Here is a 21,235-nt window from a genome sequence, read left to right as displayed (position 1 = left end):
ACTGCTTGCCCCTCCTGTTGTGACAGACTGTTTGCCAGAATTGCTTCGAGGCCAACTGGTAGTCCTTCTCCATGGCCTTGCTGAACTCCTCCCAGGCCCGTGTTTTGCCTCTGCCACGGCCCAGGCCGTAGCACGCTTGGCCACACGCTCAGCCCCTCTTCACTTGAGTGTTCAAAACATGCGACCGAAGGTCTTAAGACACAACAGCAAAGTCAACCATTGACATTTGCACCGGTTCCTCATGGTTCCCCCTGCAGGTGGTGGGCCCACTGGGGGATGGACCCGCATCTCTCATTCGGGCTTGGCCCGGCCGGGTCCCGGGAGGAGCAACCCGGCCACCAGGCCACCCCCAAAGAGTTCTGACCCCAGGCCTGGCTCCAGGGTGGGACCCCGGCTCCACTGTGCCAGGCGATGTCACGTGCCTCGATTGTGTGGTCCTCATGAAGGTGTCTTGAACCGCTTTTTGCCTGACCCGTCACCCAGACCCTGTTTGCCATGGGAGACCCTACCAGGGGCATATAAACTCCAGACAACATAGCCTCCAGGATCATTCGAACACTCAAACCCCTCCACCACGTTAAGGTGGCAGTTCAACAAGGGGTGAATTGAATTATTAAAACTAAATATACAAAGCATTGTATCCCACTGATATGAACATTTTCAGGTCGAGTTGCTTTAGTCAGCTGAAATAATTAGTTTACATTTGACCAGCTTCCACAACTCCAAGGGTGTATATACAGTTTCAACAAGCTCATGGTGAATTCCATCTTTCTACAACAGGTAAGGGAACTATTACCAACAGTACAACTTTATAGAAGCTCTCTTCAAAAAATCCAAACTAGACTTTTAATTCAATTCAATTCAGTTTATTTATATAGCGCCAATTCACAACACATGTCGTCTCAAGGCACTTCACAAAAGTCAGGTACATACATTCCAATTAATCGTAACCATTGAACAGATAAACTCTGACTAACTAACTATAAGCTTTATCAAAAAGGAACGTTTTAAGCCTAGCCTTAAAAGTAGACAGTTTGTTCATCTAGAGCCCACTGATGGCCATTGTTATACTAAAAACCACAACGATTGGGATACCTCTCTCTGTCAGACAGGTTGTCTGCCTCATGGCAGACACCCTTTCTGTAATTAATAAAGATAAATGCAGCAATTATTACTGTTGTTAGATAATATTAGACATTTTTAAGTAGTAATTAAAAATTTAAAGATAGTGTCCTCTAAAACCCCGTTGTCAGATGGCTATTTTAGGAAATATCTTAATTTATTACCAACATATATAGTGGTGTAAGAAATAAACAAAAAACAAATGCCGAAATTTAAATTTAATAAACCAAAATAACGGGGAAGTATCTACACACTGTGTAAAAAAGTAAGTATTTTCAGCTGTTTGTAAAATCATTTTGGAAGTTTCTGAATAATTGGCCATGTTGATGTTCTTCAATATCATGCTAGCTGCTGGCTTTAAGAGTTCGCCTAAGAATTATCGTTAAAAAGAGTAATGTGGGGCTCTTCTGGTAAGAAAGTCATGAGTATTTTTTTCTTTTCAATTTCATCATTGGAAGATTTTGACCTTTTGATTTTAATCTTTTGTTAGTTGTGGAAACATTCAAGTTTCTACCATTCTGTGTTTTGTAAAGTAACTGAGAGATTACAAATAGCTGATAATTGTGTTACTTAGCCTGGTTAAGTTCCATGGTAGTAATAAAAACAGTGATGGTAGATGCTCCTCCACTATCTAAACCAGGGTCAACAACCTTTTCAATCAAAAGAGCCATTTTTGTCCTCATTTCCAAAAAAAAAATGTTTAGAGCCACAAAAGCTACTTGACCGTTCAAAATTGCAATCTAAAATTAGTTTTATGTTTAAAGAACCATAATTGTATTTCTATGTTCAGGTGTTAGAACTAAAAGGACACTTCAATGAGAACTGGATAAAATGAATACATTTTATTGAATTAACATTCTATGTTTATGGAAGAAGATGGAAAAAAACATGTAGTTTGTTACCTAATAAGAGAAAAATGTAATGGAGTTGTGATGAAAATTCAAACTGAAAGACTCACCTCCACCACCCGGCGGACTCCACTGTGTGTCTCTCCTCCATCCAGTCAGTGTTAGATCCGCATGTGTCTTCAATCAATCACCCTCAGAGGATTCGCTTTTAAGGACCTCCAGTCATGGATTCCCCCGCTCTTCAGCTGAGATTCGACCCTCCTCCGCCCCACCTCCACCATCTCCCTTCCATACTCCTCCCGGCTCCCTCACCTTCTTAGGCCTTCACTCCACCACCAGTATCGGATCCAAAGAGGGGAAGACTCATCTAATTCTAAGTCTAAGACGTTCATTCAAGCCCATGTCATTCTCAGCATTCATGTCTTCGGGGACCGAGCGCCAAAGATATAAACTTTTATCAATAACTTCTCTAATAACCATCTTTGTGTCTTTTCAGGTTGAATTGCCATTTAGTGGCGGAATCACTGTTTAGATTTGACATGCATCTCATAGAAAATATCTACTATATCTTAATAGATGTAGAAGTGTCATGCTACCGGGTCCTATGATGACTTTTATGGTGCTTGATTTGCCTCAAGTGTCCTGCCAGCAGTTTAATTATCAGTATTGGAGTTATTAAGGAAATATGTAGGGCATATTAGCACAACAGGACCACCTAGCTATGTTGTCTGCCGGCCACTCCCACATGAGCATACACAATCTTTTTTCTGTTGTTAGTCATAGCCTAAGGTGGGAATTTTTCAGATAGAATAATCACTCATCAAAACAAATCTGGATCTGACTGAAGGGGACAAAAATCAGTGTATGTATGTAGAATCAATATCGTAAGGTTTATAAAGTACCTGTTTAAACAGTTTTGTGTTTATTTTGCTCAGACTTTAAATTTAAAGTTTATGACATCATATGTTTATCACAGAAGTATCAGTGTTACTGAAATGAAACCTAACAGTTTCACATGTTCCTACTTTTACATTTGCTGGTGTGTAGTTTTGTTCATGCGTAACACTTTTACTATGTGCGTTTGACTGGAGAGACACTAAGTGCCCAGGTTAAATTCCTTGTGTGTCAGATTTCTTGCTTGGGCAATAAAGCTGAGTAAAGTAACAGAGCTCTTCTAGCAGTGTGTGCCTGTAAAGACAATTTAAAAGTTTGTGTCCTAAAGCAATACCAATCCAGCTTCAGCTAGATGCTACTGTTGAGTAAAACATTCTTTCTGCCAGAGAACAAATCAGCGGTGCACACACAAATATTTCTCAAGAACTGACGTGCCAAGACAGGAAAGAATGATGGGGGGAGGAAAGAATGGAGCATAGCAGAGAGCTACACATCAGACTTGTCCCCTGTCAGAGACTGTCAGCTCGTGCTCCAAAGATTTCTATCTGCAGAGGATAAGTATGCTGCTAATGTAAGCAGAATGTATGTAAGCGGGTTTGGCTGATGTGATTAACTGGCAGTGGTTGGAAGCTGGACAGAGAGATCTGATCCTTTCTCTTTTATGTTCCCTGAAAAATGAGAACATAAAACAAATTGTTAAATAAAAAACCATCATATTGATAATTTCCAGACTGAATGGTTTGGGGACTTTACTATATAATATAACACTCTACTGGTACATACTGGTATGTGTTTCAGAGGAACAAGGTAGACGTGTAGAAAAGAAGGACAACCCTTCTGTCTCTGAGATCAGATAAATAAATGATATTCATGACTGGCTAAAGAAATGATCAAAACCCTTGAGATTTCCCTATTGGCCATTCTAGCACCCCTGGTGAAGACTTATAAAATGTATTGAATAAATGTCCAATTGATGTAGTCCACTCTGACAGAACGTTTTAGAAAACATCCAGGCTTTTATTTTTTAGATAATTTATTCAATTAGGTATAAAAGTTAATACTTCAGTAATAAAATCATTAATAGTTTTTTTTTTTATTATATTGATGGTTCCTCACATGGAGCCCCTTTGTACGGCTTCAGTTTGCCATTAGCACAGCATTTAGTCTTCTTCTAAAAAATTTCACAAGGTTGACTTAAACAAAGAGCAGTATTTCAATTCATTTCAGTTTAGTTTATTTATATAGCGCCAATTCACAACACTTCTTCAGGTTGGAGGGGAGTTCCTGCCTCAAGTGGAGGAGTTTAAGTATCTCAGGGTCTTGTTCCCGAGTGAGGGAAGAATGGAGCGGGAGATCGACAGACGGATCGGTGCGGCTGCCGCAGTAATGGGGGCGCTGTGCCAGTCCGTTGTGGTGAAGAGAGAGCTGAGCCGAAAAGCGAAGCTCTCGATTTACTGGTCGGTCTACGTTCCTACCCTCACCTATGGCCATGAACTTTGGGTCATGACCGAAAGAACGAGATCCCAGATACAAGTGGCTGAAATGAGCTTCCTCCATAGGGTGGCCGGGCACTCCCTTAGAGATAGAGGAGCTCGGCCATCCGGGAGGGGCTCGGAGTAGAGCCGCTGCTCCTCCACATCAAACAGTGCAGTAAATTTGATCATACTTCTTTGAACAATATACACTGTTCAAAACAATAAAGGGAACACTTAAACAACACAGTATAACTCCAAGTGCATCAAATGTCTGTGAAATCAAACTGTCCACTTAGGAAGCAACACTGATTGACAATCAATTTCACAAGCTGTTGTGCAAATGGAATAGACAACAGGGGGAAATCTTTGTCGATTAGCAAGACACACTCAATAAAGGAGTGGTTCTGCAGGTGGGGACCACAGACCACTTCTCAGTACCTATGCTTTCTGGCTGATGTTTTGGTCACTTTTGAATGTTAGTGGTGCTTTCACACTCGTGGTAGCATGAGTGGCTCAGGTAGTGCAGCTCATCCAGGATGGCACATCAATGCAAGCTGTGGCAAGAAGGTTTTCTGTGTCTGTCAGCGTAGTGTCCAGAGCCTGGAGGCGCTACCAGGGGACAGGCCAGTACATCAGGAGACGTGGAGGAGGCCGTAGGAGGGCAACAACCCAGCAGCAGGACCGCTACCTCTGCCTTTGTGCAAGGAGGAACAGGAGGAGCACTGTCAGAGCCCTGCAAAATGACCTCCAGCAGGCCACAAATGTGCACGTTAGAAACCGACTCCATGAGGATGGTATGAGGGCCCGACGTCCACAAATGGGGGTTGTGCTCACACCATGCAGGACGCTTGGCATTTGCCAGAGAACACGAGGATTGGCAAAATCACCACTGGCACCCTGTGCTCTTCACAGATAAAAGCAGGTTCACACTGAGCACATGTGACAGACGTGACAGTCTGGAGACACCGTGGAGAGCGATCTGCTGCCTGCAACATCCTTCGGCATGACCACTCCATGTGCTCGCCAGAGGTAGCCTGACTGCCATTAGGTACCGAGATGAGATCCTCAGACCCCTTGTGAGACCATATGTTGTGCGGTTGGCCCTGGGTTCCTCCTTATGCAGGACAATGCTAGACCTCATGTGGCTGGAGTATGTCAGCAGTTCCTGCAAGATGAAGACATTGAAGCTGTGGACTGGCCTGCCCGTTCCCCAGACCTGAATCCGATTGAGCACATCTGGGACATCATGTTTCACTCCATCCACCAATGTCACGTTGCACCACAGACTGTCCAGGACTTGGCAGATGCTTTAGTCCAAGTCTGGTGGAGATCCCTCAGGAGACCATCCGCAGTCTCATCAGGAGCATGCCTAGGCGTTGTAGGGAGGTCATATAGAAACGTGGAGCCCACACACAATACTGAGTCTCATTTTGACTTGTTTTAAGGACATTACATAAAAGTTGGATCAGCCTGTAGTGTGTTTTTCCACTTTAATTTTGTGTGTGACTCCAAATCCAGGCCTCCATTGGTTAATAAATTTGATTTCCATTGATGATTTTTGTGTGACTTTGTTGTCAGCACATTCAATTTTGTACAGAACAAAGTATTCAATGAAAATATTTCATTCATTCAGATCTAGGATGTGTTATTTGAGTGTTTCCTTTATTTTTTTGAGCAGTGTTAATTCTCTTAAGGACTTCATACAATCCACTTCCTGGTGGATAAATGGCCATGGAGGAAGGTCAATTTTGTGTCTGGTGTATCATTTATGCGTTGATTTGGCAATATGTGTTGGATCATACTGAGAGACCCGATGAGAAACTGTTTCTGATTAACTGGTCGAAGCCACCAGAGACATATTTAAAATCTCTTGGTATTGTAAAGACTGCACTAGAACAAGGTTCTCAGGACCTTTGGAAGACACACAGGCCCACAGCATCACAGATCCTTCAGTGTACTTATCAGTGTATATCAGGAGGTGCTATCCTCCTATGTATTTTTTGTTTTACAACCAGATCCACCTGGATCTGGTTGTAAAACAATGACAAAAAGCCCACTCTCAGGCACTATGCACATGACAAAATTTATTTGGTAAAAACTGAAAGGTTTTGTTGCATTTCTACTGTTCCTTTTATACTACAATGGTGCTCATTTTCTTTGACAATGGCATGATTTTAAAATAAGTTCCAGAGTGGAAGGTTTTAAACGTATCTCGGTCTTCGTTGTGGTGTACACAGGAAAAACTGAATCTTGCTGTATGGGGAAGCCCTGGCTCATGCGCAGTAAGTAGAAAATCAGAAGAAAACAATGCACATGTGCACAGCATAACAGACACCAACTAGAAAAATTGCTGTTTCAGTGAAACAGCACGTAAGAATGCATTCTGCAGAATGAACGAAGCAAAAGATGCTAAACAAAATGTGAAAAAGTAATAAGCGATAATTAGCTGAAGAACACATGAAATAGAAGCAGGCAGAAAGAGGCAGAAAGGTGAACAAGAAGCAGAAAATATAAATGCTGAATGAACAAAGCAGAAGATGCTGAAAAAACATGACATGGTAAAAATGATCAACACACCGTTAAAGAACACAAGAAAGAGAACAAGCCAGAAAGAGAAAAGCAGAAAAGAGAGAAGAGAAAGAAACAGAAAGGATAGCAAGAGAAATAGGAAAAAGGGTGGAAAGAAGCAAAAAGAATAGAAATCTGATGGAGATTTGTACCAGGTTCTGATTGAGAGTTCTTCCTGGTGCTGATGAAGTTCTGGTCTGGTTCTGAAGGAGATGTGTTCCATTTTGTGATTAATTTTGGACCCGGTTCGGATAGAGGTTTCTTCCTCGTTCTGATTGAGTTTGGACCTGGTGCTGAAGGGGACTCCTCCTGAAGGGGAGATTTGTTCCAGGTTTTGATGGATGTTGAACCTGGTTCTGATGGAGGGTCCCAATCTGGTTTTGATGGAGTTTGGATCCAGTTCTGATGGGGATTTGTTCCAGGTTCTGAGGAATATTGGACTTGGCTCTGATAAGAGGTTTCTTCCTGGTTCTGACAGAGTTTGGAGCTGGTTCTGGTGTAAGACTCCTAACTGGTTCTGATGGAGATTTCCTTTTGGTTCTGATGGAGTTCGGTTCTGGTTCTGATAGAGATTTGTTCCAGGTTCTGATGTGCTAACAGCCAATATGCAAAAGTCTATGAAATTGCCTTTTAAATTTAATTGCTGTTGTCAAGGTGTTATAACAGCAATACATGCTGATTAAGTACCCCACACAAAATAGCCGCCATGTAGTTGCCTCCTATGAAGATACTCAAAAGGTTAGTGATCGGATCAGGTTTAGGCCATAGAAATGAATGAAAATGGATGGAAGTCAATGTAAAGTCCTCAAAAAGATAGTTATCCTTGGATGTGTGTGTGTGTGTGTGTCCGAGTGTGAGACACAGAGAGAATAGATGCAGAAACAAAGACAAAATCATATACAGACATATACAGTAGGAGATACACAGAGCTATAAATAGAACAGTGAGGAATGAATCAGCCAATCAGCAAAGAGCGTCAGTGTAACTTGACACCTGCAGCATTTCTAATGCAGCACCTCACTATCGTCTCCCCCTTCCCTGGGCTTTTAATATGGAGGCGCATGCTCCCAAACTACCGCCCATAAGTCGGACACCGTAAGGGCTATCGACGTCATTCTTGGACCGTTTTTCTCAGAACGGACAGGGGAACGAGAATATTAACACTTTTCTGCTGAAAATATAATTTTAAAGGGACAACACTAGGTGAAAAGAAAGGGAAAAATGGAGAAAAACACAAAAATGCCTGAACATGCTCTTGAACAACGTCTAATAACGCGGAAACTATAGGGGCTATCGATTTTATTCATGCATCGAATGAATCAGCAGGCCTTGCTGAACGATCATAGAGCTTCTCAAGTTTCCACAAAAATCTGTCTGGGAGTTGTGACCCTGTGAAAAAGTGGATCATTTTGACGATTTTTAAGCTGAGTGAAGGTGAATTTTTCACTCTCAAACAAACCTACCTCACGAGAAAACGATAAAAGGTATACAAATATTTTTTAAACCGTATGTATCAGCAAGGATCGGTGAACAATCCTGGAGAGTTTCGTGTGTCTACATAAATCTGTGTAGGAAATGTGACTGTGTAGAAAAGTGGATAATTTTGAAATTTTTCAATTTTAAGACATTTTTGGGAAGGACAGATTTGGTACTCCTAAACAAACCTATTTTATGACAAAACAATAAAAGATATCAAACAAATTCCTTCACTGTGAGCGCCAGCAAGGTCTGAAGATGAATTGGTGCAAAGCTCATGTCTCTAACTTGAACGGTTTACAAAAGACGGCTATTCGAAAATTTGTGAGTTTAATGATTTTTTGCTCTGATTTTTTTCTGAAATTCCTATAGGTTTTCCATTGAGGGTGTGTTGACTTTGAGTTGCTCCTGGGCGTGTTGCGTGAAATCCGTTAGTCCCACATCAATGAGGGTGACATTTTCTGAATCGCGAAAGAGCATCCTACGTTTTGATACATAATTTATGCCAGTAGAGTGAAAATTGAGCGACTGAGAAGAGTTTGTTTGTTCTTTCTCAGGTTATTCAAAAACCTAGAGCGTACACTCTACCAACTGACGAATTCCGCCATAGGATTACATTATAAAATCAATGTATCATATTATATAATGTAATCCTATGGCGGATTACATTATAAAATCAAAAACGTCAAAAATCTTACCTAAAATTTGAATCGCGATTGTAGAAGAACTGTAAAAGAAATCAAAAACATGAATCATTTGAAGATAGCGTAATGTCTTGTGAACATTTTAAAAGTTGAATGGTGTTTCTAGCTGAACGTATGCAGAAGTAGTAAGCTGTGAAACAGCGAAAAGTTTTAGCTGAATTTTGCTGAATTTCCATTCATTTCAATGGGACAAAAATTGGCATAAAAAGCTGAATATTTCAAAAATTATAATAGCTGAAGTTACCAAAAGTCATAGCATAATTCTCCAGAACGAGCCGAATGTTTTGATACCAAAATTGTTGAAATCGGTTAAAAAATGTAGGACTAGTTACGCGCAGAAAAACGTATGGAAAATATAATATTAAAAATAAAAATAAAGAAAAACAGAAAAACAACTGACTAGTTTAAAACCCAAAGAACAAGAAGATATCAACAATAACAATGGCAGATTGCAGAGTACTGTTTGTGCTGCTGACTCTTTTGAATGTAACGACGGTTCTCCAACAAAGTGCTAATTTTCTACCCCGTTCTTTATGCAGCAAGAGTTTCAAGGACTATACCACCTACTAGTGGTGTGGCTGGGGAATTATGCCATTTTAAGCATTTCTGCTAGTGTGGTGTACACAGAGATCACAGTTAAAAATTGGTCATGTAGATGTGTTAACAGAAATGGAAAAATAATCCAGTTTTTAAAGGATTGTTGTTGTGTTAACCATGGTTCCAGTTAAAGTTCCAGTAAAGATTAAGTCCACATGTTTACATTTGTAATGGAAAGACATAAAAGTTTGTTTTTTTCTGGTATAATTCCCAAACAACCAGTTGGCAACTAGATAGTGTCTAATGGTTGTTATTGGAGACTTGTTGACCCCAGGATGCTGCGGTGCACTTTAGTTATTTCACAGTAGTCTTTGCAGGTGTGTTTTTCTCCCCTGCAATCCTACCTATTTTGTGTTGGAATATAAATGTGGCTCCTTGTCCAGCTTTATTTGTCACAGTTTCATATGTTTTAGGGTTTTGAATAATTGCTCTGAAGCCATGTTCTTGTAGCAATTTCCTGACATTTGAAAATTCAACTTATATCTGCCTTACTTAAATGAAATGTTCTCCCATCATTTTTGTGTATCTGTAATATGGTATAATATAGGCATTTGAACATTTGCTAAAAACATTTTCTGTCTTGTCCTAACCCCTAACCCATCCCTAAACCTACCTGTGACAACAATAGAACATCTGCCTTTGAGGGCAGCCATTGTAAAGCGCATGTAAGGTAAAACCAGCTGGCAAGATGTGATCCTTTACTGAAAATCAAGTGGGTGGAGTTCCGCTGCAGTTGCAAGTCAGGGGCGGGACTCAGGTAACATTGCTAGCTGCCAGTGTAATTGTAACGTCACAGTTATAAAGCTTTTGAAACTGTGCATTTTCTAGAAAAAAATTAAACATTAATTTATAGCTAAGAAAATGGTTGAAGGGTTGTTTTTTTTTATTGCATTTGGACGGTTTGTAGAAGCATTAGAGACCAAAATGGAAGTATAAAAACAATCAAAAAGTAAATTTTGCATTTTGTTCACTCTAGATCTTTGTCCTGCTAGTTGTGTGGAGCTGTGGCTTGGACTTAATACCAGCCAGCTTGCTGTGAGTGATCAACCTTCCATGCTAATCAAATATCTATGTACAGTTGTAGAGTATCTTTCATTAGGACATATGACAATGTTTGTTGGTCATTCTGATTAATTAACAGCATTACTAAATTCAATATTCTGACACTTTAAAGTAGACAGCATGGGTGTTGGCTTGGGGATTAAGTCAGAGTTTTAATCAAGTAAAAGAAAGTGAATGCTTGCCGGAGCCCTTCCACTTAATGAAGATTCATAACAGAACTATGGACTATGAATAACAAAGGAGAATATTAAGGAGGATCAGTGCTAAACTGTGATTGTTGCAGTAATAAAGAAAGAGAATAAACAGAAAGAACAGGAACTGAACATCTCCCTTGGCAAGTCAATGTTCGTCCCCAGGGGTCAAATAGGAGGCAAGAGACAAAGGATATTAGGCCACACACACACAACCTCCATCCCACACAAACATACACCCACCCGTATACACACGTACACACCTGCTCAGATGAGCAACCTGTCTGCACTGAACTCGCTCCACCAGCTGTCACATTACTCACTGCTCAGTGAACACCTCTTTGTTTTATTCATGTTTTAACAGGAAATGTGAATGGAATCTTAAAAAACATATTTCTGCCCTGGTTGTTAAAATATTACAAAAAATACAAGTCATTGCCCTGTAAAAACACCCTTTCTGAAATAACTGTGTAATCAGTTTCTGTATTCCAAGCAGCTAATCAAGCACACTGTTAATAAGGAAAAAACATGTACCCCGGGTTTTTCTTTTGTTTTTGCTTTATTTTTCCGATCAATAAAACCATAAATGTCGTTCATTGGCAATGAGATCCCGCTGCATTTTAAGCAAGAAAAAATTAGCATTCCCTGTGAATATGCAGTGTGAATGCTGTAAGCTGAATTTTTAAGCCGAAAGCTGGCAGAAACAAGCTGAAATTGACTACAGAAAATCTGCGGAATTGTAATGAATTAGAAAAAAAAGAAATGCTAAACTCCTGTTGAAAGCTAGCAGAAAGTGGCTAAGGCTCACTTCAATTCAGTTTATTTATATAGCGCCAATTCACAACACGTCGTCTCAAAGCACTTCACAAAGTCAGGTACATACATTCCAATTAATCCTAACCATTGAACAGTGCAGTCAGATTCAGTTAGTTATTCAAATTGGATAAAAGATTTTTCTGTCTAAGGAAACCCAGCAGATGGCATCGAGTAAGAGACTTGTAGCAATCACTTCTCCTAAAAGAGCATATAGCGACAGTGGATAGTCAATGGCGTTGACTTTGCAGCAATCCCTCATACTGAGCATGCATGTAGCGACAGTGGAGAGGAAAAACTCTCTTTTAACAGGAAGAAACCTCCAGCAGAACCAGGCTCAGTGTGAGCAGCCATCTGTCACGACCGACTGGGGGTTATAAGGTTGTGATAGGTATTATTTAGTCAACTCAGAGGTAAGGAAACGACACAGTCAGTTATACTTGCGGCAAGGGTAGGTCACACTCTACAGTGCAAAACTACAAAGTGTTGGCACCCCTCTCTCTTTATTTATACATGCTTGGTCACACACAGTTCAACAAACATTCAGGGTGTGTGTGTGTGTGTGTGTGTGTGTGTGTGTGTGTGTGGGGTCAGAAAGGTTAGGGTTCATTTGTCTTGAGGAAGTGGGAAGTGGGCACCTGGTGTATAGCCCCCAGATGCTGCTAGTAAAATAATAAAAGAATAAAAGCATAACTCATTCTTGTGACCATCTCCCTTCCTGTAACATGTAAGGAGGGAAAAGCACTTAGTTGAGTGATAAACAATACAAAAAGTCATAAAAACCCTAACAGGTTGACAGCAGAATATCAGCTGAAATCTGATAAATTAATAGAAATAGCAGAAACATTAGCAAAGAAAAACTGTCATCTGATCTGTTTAAGCAGGACAACTATTAGCTATAAAAGTGTCATTGTTTTAACAGCCGATTTGACCCGACATGCAGCGAACACTCAAGAGACTTAATACAAGTTCTTAAAAGCTTATTTTCCTTCCATTGGAATCAGATGGCAGTCGGCACCCGGGCTGCGTCACACAATGATGGGGAGGGATGGATTGGCCTAGGGTGGAAGCTGTGTGGGGAGTCTGGGAGGATTCCAAAGGGTTGCATGGAGCTTTACCCGAGAGGGTGGGCGTGCCGCTGCTTTGAGCGAGCCGGAGATGCCGATAAAGAGCGAGCTGGAGACGGAACACGTTGGAGGGCGGACCGGTCTCGCTTTTCGTGGTTCGAGGAGGTGTCTGAGTGGAGGCTGCCAGCTGGAGCTTGACCTGAGGATTTTTCTTGAACATGAAACTTGATGTGATCTTGATTCGTTTTTTACCACGATTGGCAAAACACACAAGCGAAGAAATATTGGCAGCCTCCACCTCTTATTTCTCCTCAGCTGATGACAACCTGTCGCACCTGTGTCCTCTCATCTCAAGGCCTCAAGCGGCATCTAGTGGTAGAACACAGTTACTAGTAGGCACCATACAAACAACACAATCTCCCAGAACCCCGACAGAAACAGCTTAACAGTCTAAAGTTACCTCAAAACTATTTGTTGAAACAGTTGTTGAAATGCAAGGACTGACCAAAACTTCTGATGGATGCTTGTACATGGTTCTGGAGTAGATTTGTTAGAGGTTCTTATGGAGATTTTTGCCAGGTTCTGGTGGAGTTGGGACGTGGTTTTGATGAATGTTTCTTCTTGGTTCTGATGAAGATTTGTACAAGGTTCTGATGGATGTTTCTTCCTGGTTCTGATGGAGTTTGGATCTGGTTCTGATTAAAATGTTTAGAAGGTTCTTAAACCGATTTTTGTTCTGGCTCTGATGAAGCTTTTTGCCAGGTTCTGATGGAGTTTGGACCTGGTTTTGATAGAGGTTTCTTCCTGGTTCTAATGGAGTTTGGATCTGGTTCTGATGGAGATCTGTATCTGGTTTTGGTGAAAGTGTGTACCTGGTTCTGATGGACCATTCTTCCTGCTTTTGATGGAGTTTGGACCAGGCTCTGATAGAGTTTCTACTTGGTTCTGAATAATGAATACAATCTATGGATGTGTGTGTGGGTGTCTGTGTGTGTCTGTGTGTGGGCTTTGGTGTGTGTGTGTCTGAGTGGGAGACAGAGTCACATACAGACTTAGACAGTAGGAGATACAAGATATATAAATAGAACAGTGAGGAGGGAATCAATTAGCAAAGAATGTCAGTGTAACTTGACACCTGCAGCATTTATAATGCAGCACCTCACTATCGTCTCCCCGTGGCCTGGCATTTTAACAAGGGGGCGCATGCTCCCGAACTACCGCTCATAACCCGGAAACCGTAAGGGTTCTCGACATCATTCTTGGACCTTTTTTCTCAGAACGTACAGGGGAACGAGAATATGAACACTTTTATTTTGAAAATATAATATTAAAGGCACAACACTAGGTGAAAAAAACCCTGAAGACTCAAAACCAAAAAGGGCTATCGATTTGATTCATGCACCGTATGAATCAGCAGGCCTTGCTGAACAATCATGGAGCTTCTCAAGTTTCTACTAAAATCTGTCTGGGAGGTGTGACCCATGAAAAAGTGGATAATTTTGACCATTTTTAACCTGAGTGAATGTGAATTTGTCACTCTCAAACAAACCTACTTCACGAGGAAACGATAAAAGGTATCCAAAACATTTTTGGACCATAGGTATCATCGGTGAACAATCCTTGAGATTTTTTGTGTGTCTACTAAAATCTGTGTAGGAGATGTGACAGTGTAGAAAAGTCAATGATTTTGAAATTTCAAGCAATTTTGGGAAGGACAGATTTGGTACTCCTAAACAAACCTTTTTTTATGACAAAACGATAAAAGGTATCAAAAGAATTCCTTCACTGTGAGCGTCAGCAAGGTCTGAAGATAAATCTGCACAAGGCTCATGTCTCTACCTCGAACGGTTTACAAGAGGAGGCGATTTGAAAACATGTTAGTTTAAGGATATTTTGCTCCGATTTCTTCTGAAATTTCTATAGGTTTCCCATTCAGGGTGTGTTGACTTTGCGTTGCTTTGGGGTGTGTTGCCGGAAAACTGTTAGTCCCATGTTAATGAGGGTGACATTTTCTTAATTGCCAAAGAGAATCCTTGATTTTTGATGCATAATATGTATAGGTAGAGATAAAATTGAATGAGTGAGGAGAGTTTGTTTGTTCTTTCTCAGGTTTTTCAAAAACTTAGTGTACACTCTAGCAACAGAATAATTCCGTCATTGGATTACATTATAAAACTGAAAATCTGAAAAAACTGTAATAAAGTTTGAATCAAAATTGTAGAAAAACTTTAAAAGATATCAAAAATTATGAATGATGTTTCTAGCTGAAAGTATGCGGACGTAGTTAAATGGCAAAAACAGTGAAGTTTAAGCGAAATGTTTGTGGAATTTTTGACATTTTCCATTCATTTCAATGGGGCAAAAATCAGTAGAAAAAGCGGAATATTTTAAAAAGTATAAAAGGTATAAATACCAAACGTCATAGCCGGAATGTCCTGAAAGGGTAGAACTTCGTGAAATTTGAACGGCTGAAATAGCACAAAGTATGCAGAAGTAGTTAGCAATCAAAAAAACAGAGCAACTAGAAGAAGCCTTCAGCATTCACACAATGACAGAGTACAGAGAGAGATTATGCTTATTACACTTCAAAGAGAACTTAAACTAATTGTTTCTTTTTATTTCTTTTATTATTTTTTTATGACTTTTGCCCCTTTTCCAGTGGCCCGATTTGTCCCAGCCAGATTGACTCCACTTAGCTTGCTTTGCGAGCGTTTCCATTACTGTTTTTTCATTACCGGTACCTACTTTTTTGGTCCCTGCTCCTGAGCAGGTCTGATTGGGGCTGGGTAGGAACTACATGTGATGTGAACACACTGCTGTTCACTGATTGGCCATGGAACCACAATAAATGAAAAGTTAACTCAAGAGCGACTGCAATAATATTAAGAACCACAATGGCCAGAGTGGGTCATACCAAAAAATAATTTTGCTATTGACAAATTCTAAATCATTCCTGGAGGCTAAAAGAAAAGAAAAGAAAAAGAACCCCATGTCAGCTTTTTGAGTCACATGCAGTGGGCGCTGTATTTAATAACTGCTTAAACCAGTTGAACACACATAAAATCAACTGTTCAGACACACAAACATTTTCCCTAAAACACACAAAACAATACCACCATGAAACATCATGTTTGGTTCGGAAATGTATTGTCATTGCTTAAGTGAAACAGTGTATGCAGGAGGAGGAAGCAGAGAGCAGCTGCCCGTAGTCAGGATGCCTGCATCGAATGAAATGGGCGGAAGACCCCGCTGAATCCGTGGAGCACCAATATCCAAGCTAAAACTAACTTCACCTCGGTCAGAAGTCTGCGGTTTTGTGCTTTAGAGTCCTTCTCCTCGTTATTGTCATGGCTGAGACAAAAACGTCCTCATAAAGCCCACAATAGTAACTTCTTCAGGCAAACTTTGGAGCTTCACCATCCAGACAGCAGCGTCTCTCCTCTCCACTACTCCTGGCACACACCCCTCACATCAGAACCCCTGAGCCTTATTTTAGAAGTTCTGGCTGGGCTGTGGTCCAGATAATTATCCCAATGGGTCATTTTATACATGAAAAAAAAGATATATAAGACACTTTTGCATATAGAATAATACGAACATCATTTGTATTTTGTTAATGTTTTTATTTTCTATTTTTTTATCATTTCATGCAGATGACTTTAATGTGGCAATGTCACACTGTAATGTTAAAAGCAGCACAGCGCACTACACTGACGGCCATAGCCGCCATAAGTCCAGCCTGTCAGCAGTTCAGTGGAAACATAACAGGTACCATTCTGAGTAGAGCGAAATCGAGTGTAGCGGAGCCACGCTGTCTAAAACGAGCCAGTGCAAAAAGGGCATATGAGGCAGTAAAATTCAATTGGTATCCTCCGCTTATAGGGGATATTAGCACTAAATGATTATACTGTAAAAGGCCTGTGTAGAAAAGGCCCCAAAGTCACCAGTTATAGTACTCAGTTGTTGCTAAAGTGCTTTTAATTAACTGGTAATCAGAGTAGGTCCTAATCTTTCAGGGTGAGCCCGCTCAGGGGACTGGTTGCATTGTTACTGATGTCACTGTTTAACTTTGTGTAAGGAAATCTAATGTCAGGCTATAGTTGTGGGAGACCCAAATACTAGTTAGAGCAACGTGTGGGTGAATGACAAGAAACCACACACAAACATACAAATATCCCCTCCTCATATGTTTCCCCAAAATAAAGAGAAGAGGAAATATTGGATCAGCCTCCAGCCCCTTTTCTAACCCATACTCTGATTGGCCTAAAGAAGAAGTGCTCTGGCTGGCACCCAGATGTGAACTTGTTGATTAAACCTAAACTAGCACCTTACAGTCCCTCCAGTACAGCCTGTGTGAAATGTTGATTTGCATTAAACACTATGTACACAACAGTATTTTGCAGGTGAATGTGTGTTAATGGAATTAAAATAATACAGAAAAAATTTTATGTGTAATGGTAAATTTATTTGTATCAAAAACTTTTGGAATGTTTAACAGTGACACATGCAGAATGTTTATGTGCAGAACAAAAGTGTTTAATTCTTAGTTTCTGTTGCACAATTCTTTTTAATTTTTTTTAACATGTCCTGCTCAGCAGAGTAGCACTTTGAACTATTGCACAATTTTAAAACAAACAAATCTAAAGTCTGCTATCTGAGAACATTAAAGTTACTCATTCAGCTACAGTGATGATGGAGAAAAAAAGTAAACCATCCCAAAGGTTTATGTCAACATTTCTCCTCAGCTAACATATGTAGCTCAATCTGAACTGAACTTAATTACTCACTTGAAACGACATTTGGCGTGGCTAGAACAGATGAGGACAGATGAGCTCAGCCACATACAGAGGAAATCCCTGTCATATTTTACGTACTTTATATTGAATGCTGTGATCTGTGAGCCTCATCAATTTAGTTCCGGAGACCTATAGCTGCATGTTTTTAAAGCACACAAACCCCACAATGTGAGATGCTTGTGTGATGTCAAAGCACTAAGTGAGATATGGGTTCATGGTTGCACAACTGTGATCTGAAAGGGGCTCTGGACAAGCTGTTGTCCACGTCTTGTTGAAAAACAGCCTCGACACTCAGCCAAATAAGAGCTATATCCGTTGTGTGTTTTGCTTTGTTCTTATGTTACATGGACTCTGTCTTTTTGTAGTTCCAAACCAAACCTATCCCAGTAGTGGTGTTATTAGATGCTCTTGTGTCCAAACAACTTTGCTGTTTGAATGGATGCTGACTTTAGAAGAACAAAGAACAAGAAAAGGAAGTTCTGAATCAAAATTCTAAACATGGATGGAATGTGTAACTCAGCAAGTCCAAATGAGTTCACGTAAACGCATTAGAGGAAAGGGTATAAGAGCACACTTAAGGCCATTCTGAGTCCTCTGAGGTTGGTGCATGATTCATCTCTATTGCCCTTCCTCTTTCTTGGTAAGAGGACTTCATTGTTTTGTATTTGTTTCTTTAGACAGAACTGATTCCTGCCTTTAAATTGATTATGCACTGTTGCGGTGTTTTTAAAACTAGTTTATTTCTAGTTTCTTTCTTTAGGTTTTAAAAGATAATCTTTGCACTTGATGAAGTGAGTGATAATAAACTTAACATTCTAGATTTCCCATTTATGAGCAATATTAATACATGAACTGCAATAAAGTGCTGAAAATGGTTTAGATACAAAAGTAAAGCCAATTTCTAGACCTTTCTCAGAAAGGCAGAACATGAGTGTGCACTTGGCATAGAGCCAGTGCAGCCTGTACCGGTCAGTACCGGTCTGTGATAACTGGGGTGGGACTCTACGCTTAGTAGGAGGGGAGATGGATGAGGTCAGACGCAAATGACAAATATTGATTTAGTTTCAAAGTGCTCCACAAAGGCTGAAGGTGTTTCTGTTTGCATTCTGGCTTTCAAAGTTGTGTGAGCTTCTTATGCACTGATGTGTCAGTCAGCCATTCAACCTTTCTGTGGATTAAACCATACCATGGCCTAATATTATTGATGTATGTAAAAATATGTAACATCAGTGGGACTGTGTTTGCTTTCGCGGGTTAGCATATAGTTTGTGAACACTGTAAATCTCACAAGATGTGATCTCTCTTCTGTAAGCAAGAAATGAAACCTAAGACCTCTTCAGAATATTACATACACTTATCTTTAGGAGCATTTAGCATTAAAGCCAAGTAGTGTTTGATAATGTGTTCAAATGTACATGTTAAGTAGATATTAAAAGCAGTTGCTTTTAATATATGTTGGAAACATTCTAATAGAGACCAACAACTATTTAATACCTTCCGAGCACCTTGCTTAAAAAGTATGAGTTTGTGTCGCTTTTACTTTGCTTAATTCAAGGCTAACCCTGAGTGTCAGCATCATTTGAAAGTTAGATTAGTTTATGAATAAAAAGTCCTGAGGCTTTTTGATACTACCTGTGATATCAGTTAGTGAATGTAGCTCAGTGCACAATAGTTGGTGTTTACACACGAATTCCCACAACTTGCTTACTAATTGTTCAGTTAGGCTCAGAACTTTTCACATTCGCTTTGCATTTTTTTATTATCCTATACTTGCTATGTACTTATGTTTGTATCATGTACATGTGTTGATTTATGTATATATAGTTTTATGTTAATATCCATCCATCCATCCATGTTTCTATCCATTCTATCCATTTGCTTAATCCTGTTTAATGTTACAGGGCTGCTTGAGCCTATGTCATCTGGACAGGTCACCAGTACATCACAGCGCAACACAGAGATACATGAAATAAACAGCCATTTACGCATACACGGACACACCAATGCCTTTGAGCAGTATTGAGCGGACAATTAACATTACGATTCTTTCCCACTACATTTTTTCTCTAAAAATGATTTCTCCCCACTATCTTTCAATTTTTATTAATGCGTTGGACAGTAAATCCAATTTTTGTGGTTTCAGTAATCTTCTAAGATGTTTTCTTTGCTTGATGCCAATGATTTGACTCTTCTGAAACAGATTCATGACTTTTCCACAACCACAAGATGTGTCTTCTGATGTGGATGCTACTCACTGCATCAGTTAGGGTTATCCATACAGCAGTTATCCAGTCGGACGCACATTTTTGATTTGTTCAATCTTGGCAGGGACTTGTTTTTTTTTTGATCAGGCAGTTTACATGTTTTTGTTAGCCTTGTGATGGACTAGGCTGAAGTATGTTGTTGAATTCAAAGTAGTAATGTCTGACCCAAGATCCAATGTATTGCCAATTGATTTGTGTAATCTTTAGAACAAATTCATTAGTTATTATGAATTACTTTATAATCACATTGTTTGTTTCTGATTTTTGGCAGAACGTTTTGGCCAAAGCATTGTATGACAATGTGGCGGAGTCTCCAGATGAACTTTCCTTTCGCAAGGGTGACATCATGACAGTGTTGGAGCGGGACACGCAAGGGTTGGACGGATGGTGGCTCTGCTCTCTTCATGGCCGCCAAGGCATTGTCCCTGGGAATCGTCTCAAGATCCTAGTCGGCATGTATGACAGTAAGCAGCAACAGCAGGTCTCACCTACCACGCCAGATCCAGCTGTTTCCTGTCCAACCTCCCAGGTGCAGCGACCCCTCCCCACTCAAAGCACCTATACCCAACCAACACCTGCCATCTCTACACCATCTGTGCCAGTGTACGCAAATAAGCCCCTTCCCTCAGTTCAGTATACATCAATGCACCCAGCGTACTCAATCCCAAATCCTGCACAGCCAAACACGGACTCTGTTTACATGATGCCCCCTTCCCATGGTCCCAAGATGAGCTCCAAAAGTCTATATCAGGTTCCATCTGGTCCAAGCGGATCCTCTGCACAAGCCCAACCAGGACCCCCTAAAAAGACCTCAGCTCTAGGCCATCGATCATTTGATGGCCCACAAGATATCTATCAGGTGCCCCCATCTGTAGGTCTAGGGCTAAGTCAGGCAACCGTAAACTCCGGGGTTAAAGCAACTGGCCAAGATGTATACCAGGTACCCCCATCCTGGGAGAGCAGCACCAAGCCACTTGGCAAGGTAAGAAAAGAAGAAGCAAATGCATTAAAAATGAAAGAAATTGTGCTTTACAAAAAATCAGTACAATATGCTTTTAAATCTAAATCTTATTACAAAGTCAAACAATGGAACAGAATAAAAATGAAACACACTACAACAGAATTATGAACAATAGTTATTTCTAACAGCCTCCTGCAAATGTTTCCATATAACTACCTTCTGAAACTTTATGAAGTGACATTCAGAAGTTGGATTCAATTCTCTAAAGGACTTCATGTAAAGTGTGGATCCTACTACAACATTTTTCCACCTTTGTTTGAGAATCTCCTCCCAGTTCAGAATTGAGCCACATGTGGCATCTTAGCTGTCCCACATTAGGTCAGTGGGTAATGAGAGA

At 40.3% G+C, this 21,235-nt stretch overlaps 1 protein-coding gene across 10 annotated transcripts in view; it reads left to right on the top strand.

The window, feature by feature from the left end:
- bcar1 (BCAR1 scaffold protein, Cas family member) overlaps window positions 1–21,235 on the top strand; it is a 191,361-nt gene that overhangs the window by 134,941 nt on the left and 35,185 nt on the right. For all 10 annotated transcript variants that reach the window (XM_047380820.1, XM_047380874.1, XM_047380860.1 and 7 more), the window contains one exon: window positions 20,149–20,859. In XM_047380820.1, the coding sequence (XP_047236776.1) occupies window positions 20,149–20,859 (711 nt within the window). The remainder of the gene's footprint in view (window positions 1–20,148; window positions 20,860–21,235) is intronic.

The sequence above is a fragment of the Girardinichthys multiradiatus genome, chromosome 2 (assembly GCF_021462225.1).
Source record: "Girardinichthys multiradiatus isolate DD_20200921_A chromosome 2, DD_fGirMul_XY1, whole genome shotgun sequence".
In the NCBI taxonomy this organism is placed as follows: Eukaryota; Metazoa; Chordata; class Actinopteri; order Cyprinodontiformes; family Goodeidae; genus Girardinichthys; species Girardinichthys multiradiatus.
This window is presented reverse-complemented; position numbering and strand designations above follow the sequence as displayed.